The 13,103-nt window shown below is 39.2% G+C and overlaps 1 protein-coding gene across 2 annotated transcripts in view; it reads left to right on the top strand.

Annotated features, from left to right (window-relative positions):
- The window catches only part of ccdc191 (coiled-coil domain containing 191), a 50,477-nt gene that overhangs the window by 16,317 nt on the left and 21,057 nt on the right, over positions 1–13,103 (top strand). For both annotated transcript variants that reach the window (XM_067992730.1, XM_067992729.1), the window contains exons 8-12: positions 1,097–1,287; positions 4,382–4,622; positions 5,779–6,266; positions 9,301–9,398; positions 10,961–11,043. In XM_067992730.1, the coding sequence (XP_067848831.1) occupies positions 1,097–1,287; positions 4,382–4,622; positions 5,779–6,266; positions 9,301–9,398; positions 10,961–11,043 (1,101 nt within the window). The remainder of the gene's footprint in view (positions 1–1,096; positions 1,288–4,381; positions 4,623–5,778; positions 6,267–9,300; positions 9,399–10,960; positions 11,044–13,103) is intronic.

The following is a 13,103-nucleotide window of genomic DNA, read 5'->3' as shown; positions in this document are numbered from 1 at the left end:
GTAACAATGTACATTAAAACTAAAAAGAAACTACATTTATAAAAAAATTGAATCATCCCACACATGTTTAATGGAATATACAGTACAGAATTTATTCCACTCTGAGTGAGGACCTTGGCTCGTGGCTTTCATAAGTTACTAGAGCCTAGATTTTCCATCAGTGTTAATTGAAGTGAGTTACTGCAGGCGTTTAAATAGTAGTGATCCGAAAATCTACTGTTCAAACTGTCTATGTTCTTCATTTATAACTATAGTTCCGCTGGTAAATATTTATAATGCCAATAAATATTATAATCCCAATACAGAAATATCATTTCACAATGTACTTAACTAGAATTCTGAGAACATGAAATAGCCAAGCAGCAGTGTTCTGGCAGGTTGTGCCTTTTTTTCTTATTTCATCTTGCATTTTAGTCTTTGTTTGAGAAGGATCACAGGATCACCTAAATTGTGCTGCTGTACATACAAAGAATGATATGTACCATTTCCTCGCTATACTTTTTAGTAGTAATGTGAAACTGACACGTTTAAATGTCACCAGATCATTATGGGTGAGAAAAGCCATTTTATTTCATCCATCCAGAAATATCCCTCCATTGTAGTACCAATTGTTTCTTAAATGGTTCCAGGGTTTTCACCTCTACTAATTTATTTGGTATTCTATTCCACACGTCCTTAGCATCAAAAGATTATGTTCACTGTAATGTAAATTGTTCTGATTCTACACCAACGTTCCCCCTTTTACTGAAAGCACTGACTCGTGCTAGGGTATGGTTTCAACTGTGCTCACACACACAAGTGGTCATTCTTAATATATGATCCTAAGCAGTATGACTAATTGTAGTATCCTTAATGCCACCCAGCTAAAATAAACCGACTCACACAGACAAAGGATCAAATCTTAGACCTTCCAGCACTATATGGGTCAGTAAATGTCTAGGCAGTGTGCTTGCCAATTGAACTTTATGGGACACTTCTGTACCCACGTCCACTTGAAATCAATCCTTTATTTGACATAATAATCTGAAGAGAGCTCCATCATATTTTTAAACCCGATAAAAGTGTCAGTGAACTAATATTTACCATTTAAATCTAGTGTTTGCAGAAACATTTTTCAATCTGGTATAAACTGGTTCTGGAACGCAGGATTAAAATGGGTAAAGCCAGGGCCTTGTTTGATTGGAAGAGCCAGCTTCAAGCTTTCCAGGCCTGGAGAACATATGCATGGGGAAGGAAACTGGAACAAGAGGTGCAGCGCACTGAGATGGAGCTACGAGAGCAAAAAAGGTAAGTGGTATGTAGCCATGCTAAATAGGAATGATATCTCTGGTCTAGAAGATCATTTCAGATTCACCCTACAGAGGGCATAAGTGGAAAAAGTATTTTCTTCAAGAAGACCTTTTGTGATCTAACAACAGTGCCTTGATAATACAGTGTAAACCTACTTAACTGTCCAACAGGAATTTTATTGCTGGTGTGTTGTAGGAAACCCAAAGCATTATTTTTTCAAGAGCTAATCAAATTATGTTTAGTTTTCAAGAAAAAATAGAATCATAGAACTCTTTTCCAAAACATTGGTAAAAATTCCAGATTCCTGTGTGGTAAAAATGGAATTTGACTTATTCCGTTATTGTAAATCAGTGACATTGTATGAACTGCATGGTACTCTGATTTAATTAATTAGGATAAGTGGCAGCTACCAATGGCTGCCGATTTTAATCTGGTGTGTTTCTGAAGCTATGAATCCATTGCAAAATGGCAGAGATTGCCTTTCATGGTAACAGCAATGGGATTCAAATCAGCTGTGGGCAACACCACATTAACATTTTCATGTAAAAATGTTTTTTTCTTTTTAAAAACCACTTTGGCATACTCACGGTATAAATGCCATATCTGGGTACGTCATAGTACATATAAGACCGTACAGCACTCACTTATACGTAGATGGGAAGGTTGGCAAGTCCATCGAGAGGATGCAGAAGAGATTTACTAAGACAATGGGGGTGATTTTAAACCCCAAGAATGGGTGCATTGGGGGTGGGTGGGAGTTGAAAGTAGTTTTTTTTGGGGTCACGACCACAACCCAGCTTTATTTCCGGGTTTAATGTCGGCGCGTAAAAGTACAGGCTTCCCACTGGGAATGCAAAATCCGAAAATTTTGCGGTTGCGACCCCAATAAAACAACTATTTTCAACTCCCACCCGCCCGTTCTTGGGGTTTAAACCCCCAATATCTTTAGAACAGTGAAGATTAAGAGGAGATCTGATAAAGCTGTGCAAAATTAAGAACGGTTTTGATAAGGTAAATAATTAAAAACTATTTACACTGATCAGTGAGTTGGTAATTTAAACTAAATTGAAGAATATGACAAAGAATGAAGGAGAAAGATTAGGATTTTTCTTATGCAGAAGGTTATTAGAAATGCTCTACCAGGAACAAGGGTGGAATCAGAATTCGTAAGTTTTCAAAAGGGAAGTGAATAACAATTTGAAAAATAAAGGGGTATGGGAAAGGGATTAAGTGGATAGCTCTTTCAGAAACCTGGCTCAGGCATGATGGCCAAATGGCAATCCTGTGTGCTGTAAAATTCTATGATTTCAGCATCAGGATCAGTTGAGACATATGTAGGGTCACATGACATTGATAAATACACAGGCAGGTTTACAGAGATACATCACTGTGCACAAGTAGGGTTGAGTTTTTTTCCTTGGCAGGTGGCTACAGGACTAACCAGGACGCAGGATCGGAGCATAACGGCCACTGTACATAAGTGCCAGTGTTAAGGTTAGGAATTGAACAGCTGTATCTCACCACCACTTCTCTCGAACCCTCCACTGCCTCTGATTTGTCAAGCCGCTTGTGGCTCATTGTCAAATTTTGTTTGATAATCACTCCTGCGAAGTGCCTTCGGATATTTTACTTCGTTAAAAAGCGCTATATAAATGTGAGTTGTTATTGTTTGGATGGGTGATTGGGGACAAGGATTCTGTTACTCATGATCTTCCTGGGATGAGGGGAAGCTTAGGGAGTTGTGGTGAGAGGAGTTGACTGGTATCGTAGGTGGGGTATTCAGTTTCAAGGAGTATAGTTTAGCAAGAACTGTGTGAGTTTCCACACTGTGGGCAGGTGGCCAAGCATGCACATGGAAAATCATTAAGGTAAGTGAGACCTGTCGTGGCTCTTGCTGTCTCCAAGATTTCTATGCCGAATGCCCGAACAGGTTGTCAAGTTCAGAAATCATACAGTAGTGTGTACCCATGACCTTTTGTTTTCGACCTGAAACGTTAACTCTGTTTCTTTCGCCACAGATTTCTGCCTGACTTGCTGAGTTTCTCCAGCATTTTCAGTTTTTATTTCCGATCTCCAGCATCCGCAGTATTTTGCCTGTGATTTAAGTATTTGAATTCCAGCTTAAATTGACTTTCGGAATTACTCGCTCTTTATTGAGTGAATCTTGCCAGGTTATTGTCTGGCCTGGTATACTGTTTACATTTCTTGAGTGTATATAAAGAGGCATGGAATGAGAGAGGATCAGGAAGATCTCAAGCCATGATCCCCAATCTGTGTTGAGTCAGCTTATCTTAGCTAGGGTGACAGGGAATTGATATGTTTGGCCTCAGCTAGTCCAGTTAACCAGTGACCCTACTGGAAGGTGTGCTTATGTGGATGTTGGGTCAGAAAAGTATTGAAATCAGCAGTGAGGCCCCTCATGATCAAATAACCTATCAACAGTCCGTTGATTAGATTCACACACTTGGGTGAGGCATCGGATGGTAGTTGCCGCCAATGAAACTGTACCTCACCATGAATCAACCTCTTCAGGAGAGAAACAAAAAGTCAGTTTCTTTTTAGTGGTCATGCCTCAGAAGTAAAGGAATAACAGAATTATTATATCGCAGTGTTGTCACTAGGATGTCAGTAAAATTTAATGGTGGTCACATGAAAATTGTGTGCAGCTGCATTGTATTTTTTTGTTTCCATAAAAATTTCAGTAAAGCATAATGGTGGGAATATAGCATTTTTGAACAGAAATGCCCCCAGCAGCATAATTATAGATTTTTGTCTTTCCAAAGTTAGGTTCTATCCAGAGAGATTTTTGAGCAATGCAACACTAGGGTGAAGTACTGGTGGTTAGTAGTGGTAATAATTTTAGGCGATGAATCAAGTGTGTCACACAAAATGCTTTTTGCACTAAAGCAGCTTGGGTTAAATTTGATTTTTTTTCCTGCTCCTTATAAAGCTGGTGACACCACTATATAGGTACTTTATCCAACCATTAAAAATATTTGGCTCCTTTATTAAAAAAAGGCATTTTATTCAAGCCAAGTAGATATTTATGAAGTTGCAAGAATTAAAAGCACACTCTCTATGTTGTGCACAGAAAAAATCAACTTGCAACAGAATGCAACCGGAAGCACATGCTCGGTTACTGCTTCACAAACTGGCAACTATGGTGTAAAGCTGAGAAAGAAAAGCGAGAGCTGGAGGCAAGAAAAGAGGAGACAAAACAAAAAATGGCAGCACTATTGGATTCAGCCTCCTCTGGGAAATTGTGGGCAGATTTCAGCAGAGTTTCAAAATATGTATGTGAGCCTCAGCAGATTGATTCTGCTCGAAAAGTGGTAAGTGGGGATAACACGGCCCTTTAATTCCTAGCACTCCTATAAAATTAAACTACTGTGAAGTACTAAATTAATGCAAATAGGATTATGTTTACACTGTTGTTTTACTTGGAGTTTTTAAAGAAACTGTTTCTACAATTTATAGTTTATCAAATAGCTGTAAGGTAAATTAATTCACTACAGCTTTACTATGTTTCATAACTGCTATTAAAATGTTTTACAACTGCTATTGATTTGAAAGGTTAGAGGTCTGTTCAGTGAAGCAAATTGATATCTGTGTTTAGAGTATGTTTGACCAAGAGTTTAACAATGTAATGGACTGAAATACTGCACAAACTTTGATAAAAACTTACATGTGTGAAAAGCTAGTTTCATTATTGCCAATAATTATTAACGAGTAACCGTCATCACCTGTGAACAGACATCTCGATAGCATCACAAAGCACAAGTAATGGCCAATGCACAAGTGGGCATACTCCTTTTTTTTTCTCTTTTTAGTAAACAAGCCAAAGTGAATCATTAGCAAATATTTACCCTCGTGACAAAAGGAGGTGGGATGATTTCTCCCATCGATTTTGTCTCGCTCCCCATTCAAAGTGCTAAATGGGGTCTGCAATGTGATTAATTACCAGTATAAAAGCAGCTACTCCAAAATGGATAATTTTTTAAAAAATCCTTAATCTACATTCCAGAACAGTCTGGCAGCCTCCTCCCTCCAGATGCATCAATGCAACATCCAGATGCTGCTCTGAATCCTCGCACCTCACTCCTCTCTTTTTCTCTCCTCCCCCCCGCCCCCCCCACCCCAGGCCAGGGCAGACACTCAGGGGTCGCCATAAATGGCAAATGCCAAGCACCCTGTTGCCAGGGATGGGACATACTAATGGGCAGATGTCCCATCCCACTGTACTTTGAATGAAATGGAGCTTCAGGAATTTCAGGCCCTGTATTTTGCAGTATGAAGCAGTTACACATATTGTTAAGCATTTAATTTTGTTGTATTTAATATATCTCTTGTGGGTATGCATTTGCTTTTGCACTATGCTGAGGACTGGATAGAATTATCACACTGAGCCATTCCATTTAAAAGTACTATATATCATTTGTACGAACTTTAATTTCCACAATAAATTTAATGCTTCCAAAAAAATTACAGGAAGAGGTGAAGAAACAGTATCCTTCTCCAGTCGATTCTCTGGTAAAAGAGGGCAGCAAAACTCAGCAATTAATAGCTGCCTGGCAAGTTACTCGTAAGCACGCCGCACTGAGCTCAGAGGATATAGCACACATGAAAGGTGCAAGTAAAATATCAAATGGATACCAGGGAAGTCAAAAACCCAGCTCTCTCACTGCAGGGAAGAAGATCCAGCATTTTCAAGGCAACTTTGAACATCGCCACGCATTCCAACAGCAACTCATTGAGGAACAAAGGAAACAACTTCAGGAACAGCAGAAGATGATCCTAGAACTTCAGGATAACCAACACTTGGCAATACTGCAGCAAGAGGCAAAACTGGCTTCAGCCATAACCACAACAATCGGTAATGGAGTACAGAAGGTGCAAGCTGAGTCCACTCCTCATGGCAGAAGACAATCTGGAAAAGTCCAGCCTAAAATGAAAGACACTGCTATACATATATCCAGGTAATTTTATCTTTTTATGCATTTTTTATAACTTTTCTCCTTGTTTAAATCCAAATATTAGGATTTTTTTTTTGTTTAAGACTACAGTGCCTCTCTGTTACTGGCATTGATAGGAGCCATAATATTTCAACTACACAGATCACTATTGGGATTTCAGAGATTAATTTGTAGAATTTGCATTTTATACATAATGGGTACCAATATTTCAGTGCCACTGGGTGTAATGGCAGAAGTAAGTTTTAAGAGCAGTCACATTATATGTTTTGTAACAGAGAATAAGCTATTTTTACATAATTGGTTTAGCAACAGCTAACAGCAACAGTATTATGGCCTGCTTAGTAACTATGTAGTGTACCTTCAAGAGATGAGGTTCAGGATTTTTAAAATAGATATCATTAAAAGTTTTGCATATAGTACGCATTTCCTGTGTCACACTTACATTTTCTCCATCACATCTTGTTAACACTCATTATTATAAAATCCTGACTCATAAAATGAAACATAACAAGGAGGCTTATGACGAGTGTAAGGTTCATAATACAGTGGAGAATCCAGCTGAATATGGAAAGTACAGAGGAAATCTAAAAAAGGGAATGAGAGAGTATGAGAATAGATTAGCGGTCAACATAAAAGGGAACCCAAAAGACTTTTATAAACATATAAATAGTAAAAGGGTAGTCAAAGGAAGCGTGGGACTGATTAGGGACAAAAAAATCTTCTTGTGGAGGCACTAAATGAATACTTTGCATCAGTCTTCACGAGAGAAGAGGATGTTGCGATTGTAGCAGTAAAGGAGGGAGGTAGTAGCGATACTGGATAGGATAAAAAATAGATAGTGAGGAGGTACTCAAAAGATTGGCAGTACTCAAAGTAGAAAAGTCACCCGGTCCAGATGGGATACATCCTAGGTTGCTGAGGGAAGTACGGGTGGAAATTGCAGAGGGTCTGGCCACAATCTTTCAATCCTCCTTAGATATAGGGATGGTGCTGGAGGATTGCAAATGTTATGCCCCTGTTCAAAAAAAGGAGAGGGATAAACCCAGCAATTACAGGCCAGTCAGTCTAACGTCGGTGGTGGAGAAACTTTAAGAGATGATAATCCAGGACAAAATAAGTTGGCACTTGGAAAAGTATGGGCTAATAAATGAAAGTCAGCACGGATTTGTTAAAGGAAAATCGTGTTTGACTAACTTGATCGAGCTTTGTGATGAAGTAACAGAAAGGGTTGATGAGGGTAATGTGGTTGATGTTGTGTATATGGACTTTCAAAAGACATTTGATAAAGTACCACATAATAGACTTGTTAGCAAAATTAAAGCCCATTGGATTAAAGGGACAGTGGCAGCCTGAATACAAAATTGACTAGGGGACAGAAAGCAGAGAGTAGTGATGAACAGTTGCTTTTCAGACTGGAGGGAAGTGTGCAGTGGTGTACCCTAGGGGTCAGTATAAGGACCTCTGTTCTTTTTGATATATATTGATGACCTGGACTTGGGCATAGAGGGTATAATTTCAAAGTTTGCAGATGACACGAAACTCAGAAATGTGGAGGATAGTAACAGACTTCAGGAGGAAATAGACAGACTGGTGAAATGGACAGACACATTTAATGCAGATGAAATTTAATGCAGAGAAGTGTAAAGTGATGCATTTTGGTAGGAAGAATGAGGAGAGGCAATATAAACTAAATGGTACAATTTTAAAGGGGGTGCAGGAACAGGGAGACCTGGGGGTGCACATGCACAAATCTTTGAAGGTGGCAGGACAAATTGAGAATGTTGTTAAAAAAGCATATGAGATTCTGGGCTTTATTAATAGAGGTATTCAGTAGAAAAGCAAGGAAGTTATGCTAAATGTTTACAAAACAATGGTTAGGCCTCAGCTGAAGTATTGTGTTCAATTTTGGTCACCACACTTTAGGAAGGATGTCAAGGCCTGAGAGAGGGTATAGAAGAGATTTACTAGAATAGTACCAGTGATGAGGGACTTCAGTTATGTGGAGAAGCTGGGGTTGTTCTCCTTAGAACCAAGAAGGTTAAGGGGAGATTTGATACAGGTATTCAAAATGATAAACAGTTTTGACAGAGTGAACAAGGAGAAAATGTTTCCAGTGGCAGATGGGTCAGTAACCAGAGGAAAACAGATTTAAGGTGATCGGCAAAAGAACCAGAGACGACATGAGGAAACTTTTTTTTATGCAGAGAGTTGCAATGGTCTGGAATGTACTGCCTGCAAGGGTGGTGGAAGCTGATTCAATAGTAACTTTCAAAAGGGAATTAGATAAATATTGAAGGAAAAACATTTACAGGGCTATGGGGAAGAGCAGGGGAATGGGACTAATTGGATAGCTCTTTCAAAGATCCGGCACAGGCACGATGGCCTGAATGGCCTTCTCCTGTGCTGTACCTACAATGATACTATGATATTAATTGCCTACTGATTAATTTTCCCTGAAAGGTCTACTGTGATACAGTAAAACAGTGCTGCTTGCTTGTAGAAATGTTTAAAATTTACATACATAATACGTATATATGACTGCCCCAGTAGATTTATGTGTTGAAAATGAAGAACTACATTGTTATTCAACTGTCACCATTCAGTACTTTAATGAGAAATTAACATGGGAGAGAATCTCCCACCGTAACTTCAGCAATAAAACCTGTGCAACAGCTTAAATGGCGATCTATAGCCATTTCTCCGTAGGTCCCACTGATTTCCCAGTGAATAATCCGAGTGGAAATTCCAGGCGCATGTATTTGGGGAAGTTGCAGAGGATGCTGTGTAAGCTGATTTTTAAAAAAAAACGTCCCTTAGAAAGTGGTTTAAAAACTAGTTGAATCTGCCTAGGGAAGAACAGCTTCACATCACACTAAGTGTTCTATAGGTTCCTGAGAACCAGGAGTCTAGTTGTCAGCATAGAATCTCATTAATGTAGTGACATTCAGTGCGGTGACGGAATATAACGTTGACATTGTTATGAGGTTTTTCTCTCCTATTTTACAATTTAAAACAAAATGTTTGTGAAATTGCTTAGGTTGACAGGTCCTTCATCAGTTGAGGAATCCAATTGTTCCACTAACAGTAACAGCAAAACCATTCATAACTTGATTTCACCTCACCCAATCGTCAAAGGTATGCAGAGTAATGCTTTTCAGTGACAATGTGTCAGTGGTTTGGTGTTTCAAGCAATTTAATGTTTTGTATTGTTTTAGTGTGTCTCTTGTCTCCACTCTATCTCCCCTGCAAATTATACATAGCTGTGAATGTGATGACATAATCAAACTTTTTGTTAGTTGACTCTTTTTTTCTCACTGTGATATACCTAGTTGGGCTATTAAGTTGACGTGGGCCACCATCTAAATCAGGGAAATGATTTTCTATAAATTTATCAGCAGATAAGGGTGCCACGGTTGGTCTCCATACCGATAGGCTAAATGAGGGAGAAAAACATCTGCTAGAGTTCCACTCCTGAGCACTATGCAGTGATGGACAGTGCACATATGGTGCACTGGTAACAGTGGATGCTGAGCGAGCATAGTATCAAGTCCAGCTGTTACGCCCTCTCTGTGATTGAATAGTCTGTTGATTCCCACTGTCTAGGTTCACATATGATTAACGGCCACTAGGGAAAGATACTGAAGGGGCTGGTAGTAGCTGTGGAACTGTACCCCAGCAAGACAGTGACTTCAGGAGAGGAGGGCAGAAAACTGGAAAAATGAAAACTTTTTAACAATTAAGAGTTTGGGAGGAGGGGGAAAAAAACCCTCCATTTTCCAGTGAAAATGAAAAGATGAGCAGTATAGGAAAATACTTCCAATAGTAAATCAGAAAGCTACAAAGTCTTGATGTTTTTCTGGAGATTGGAATATCTGGGCCTTTGACTTAGAAACCGAGGCCCGTAGTTTTCTGTGCAAAATGTCCCAGGCCAGAAACTCTACATTAAATTATTCCAGAATTCCTCCTTTTTTATAGCTAGATTGGCTTTGCTGCATCTGGAGGAGTGTTGAAATAGAAGTACGTTGTTATTTTTTTACCCTGTTTGAAGGTATTATAGCTTTGGTTTGGTAGATCTACGTTCTCTGGGGAAAGCTGTGGTAAGTGCAGTAATGCCTGACACTGTTGCTGTCCTGTCTGCCTAAGCAGATGCTGGTTGAGTATTTTTCTAAAATGAGACTATCTGCTGAGGTTGGTCGTGGAAAGATCACACGTCAGAAAAATTAAGAATTAATCACCAAAATAAGAGGATAGACCCAATAAAAATATTTTTTAGAATAATTCAATATAAGTGACATCAAAATCCTGAAGTAAAAATAAAAGTTGGACTGGAATGATCAGCCCAGCAATGGTTCACTTTAGTTGAGAATGAGGTGCTCTTTAGTAAGCACATGGGATTAGAACTACTGCTCGTATGGAAGAGTAGTTCGCCTTTTTGGACTGGTTGGGCCAAATGGCCCGATTCTGTGTTGTACTGTCTATGTAATTCCAAGTAATCTAGACTAGTTTGGATATGAGCAATAGTATTATTGCACACTAAATCAATAATGCTTTTATGCATGATATTAGTAAAAAATAAATTTGTGTATGAACAAACTATACTGTATAATGAAATGGCCAGTTATATTGGTCACCACCAAATTAATAGTGATAGACCATCCGTTTCCCAGCTCCCTTTAAAATACTCAATATTTTGTCAGCAATGGAGGAACGTGCAAGGCAGCGCATGGCAAGAAGAAAAGAACTGGAGGAGATCAGAAGAAAAAAGGAGGAAGAAAAACTTGTGAGTGACAAGAATATAGTTTTAACAACTTTTTCATCTTCCATCCGTGTTAATTGTATCCAGGTGGTTTGTATCAATTAGTGTTAATTATATTCAGGTGGTGGGTATCAATTGGGGACTTTATCCATTTATAGGAGGGAGCTTATCTAGGGGTTGCACGATCATAGAATTATAGAAAGGTTACAGCACAGAAGGAGGCCATTCGGCCCATTGAGTCCGTGCCGGCTCTATGAAAGAGCAATCCAGATAGTCCCATTCCCCCGCCCTGCAAATTTTTTCCTTTCAAATGCTTATCCAGTTCCCTTTTAAAAGCCATGATTGAACCTGCCTCCACCGCTCCCCCCCACTTGCTTGCAGTGCATTCCAGATCCTAACCACTCGTTGTGTGATAAAGTTTTTCCTCATGTCATCTTAAATCTATGTCCTCTGGTTCTTGACCCTTCCCGTGTGTAAGGGTGATCTCTGTGAATAAATGCTTGGAAGCAACTGAAGACCAGGCTCTAGTATTCTATCCTTCACCACCTGGCTATCCGACTTTTTTTACACACTGCGCTTATTTCTTTTTAATTTTCCTGTTTTCTTCAATAGTTTACCATCCTTATTTTACACTTTTAACCAGATGATTTTTATTTAAATTTTAAGAGGTTGATAATCCCCCTGGCAGTAATTTTAATGCCCAGTTAACAGCATTCATCTGATGTGTAACCAGGCATAAAAGTCAATAAAATTAATCAATTGAATAGATACATGTGCAACTTGTATATGGAGCAAATAATTGTATTTGTATAACTGGCACCAAGAAGGGCATCTGCCACATGAATATAATAAGACTTCAAATGAAAATGGTGCCAAATCATACTGAATATTCCAGAAGCAGTTACAGTTCCACTTACAGATAAGCTGGGTTTGAAATTGGTGAGAGGATAAAATTAAGACAAAAAGAGTAAGCATCTTTTACTGCAATGACTCGCTTATTTTATGTGGGACCCTTACAGTCAGCAGACATAGATCTTCATGCTGGATTTTAACCCAGTGCTTATAAAACATGTTACCTAGTCACTAGAGCAGAACATTTTAAATGTCTTTCTTTCTCGGTAAAATCAGGACTATGTAAAGAGTAAATGTTTGTGGTTAATTAAATAAATTTGAAATACATTTGTTATTGTTTAAAACTGCAAATAATAAGTACCCAAAAGCAACAGATTCTGGTTCAATCAAAATGACAGTGTGTCGCATTAACCTCCCCACATAACATTGTGCTGTGAAAGGTTACTGGAAAAACCTAAACATCAAATGTGCTATGATGGAACTGTAACATTTTTGTTCTTCCCATCATTTTAAGGGTAATGGATGGTTATCCATCGCAGATGTAAGACTTTAAATTGTACCATGGACAATTGCATACAGAGATAGCAAACCAAGTAAAAGTGACTATACTTTCCCTCTTCTCTAAATTGTTCACTTTCTAATTAACACTGTAGTGTTTCAAGAAAGTATCAAATCCAATGATTTCACTGCTGAATTTGATGCTGTATAAAAAGGTGAGGTGAGAGTGACTGCCCTTGACATCAAGGCAGCATTTGACCGAGTGTGGCATCAAGGAGCCCTAGTAAAATTGAAGTCAATGGGAATCAGCGGGAAAACTCTCCAGTGGCTGGAGTCATGCCTAGCACAAAGGAAGATGGTAGTGGTTGTTGGAGGCCAATCATCTCAGCCCCAGTACATCACTGCAGGAGTTCCTCAGGGTAGTGTCCTAAGCCCATCCATCTTCAGCTGCTTCATCAATGACCTTCCCTCCATCATAAGGTCAGAAGTGGGGATGTTCGCTTCCATTCAGTGTTCAGTTCCATTCGCAACCCCTCAGATAATGAAGCAGTCCGTGCCCGTATGCAGCAAGACCTGGACAACATCCAGGCTTGGGCTGATAAGTGGCAAGTAACATTCCTGTCACACAAGTGCCAGGCAATGACCATCTCCAACAAGAGAGAGTCTAACCACCTCCCCTTGACATTCAACGGCATTACCATCACCAAATCTCCCACCATCAACATCCTGGGGGT

Source organism: Heptranchias perlo, chromosome 11 (assembly GCF_035084215.1).
Source record: "Heptranchias perlo isolate sHepPer1 chromosome 11, sHepPer1.hap1, whole genome shotgun sequence".
Taxonomy (NCBI): Eukaryota; Metazoa; Chordata; class Chondrichthyes; order Hexanchiformes; family Hexanchidae; genus Heptranchias; species Heptranchias perlo.
This window is presented reverse-complemented; position numbering and strand designations above follow the sequence as displayed.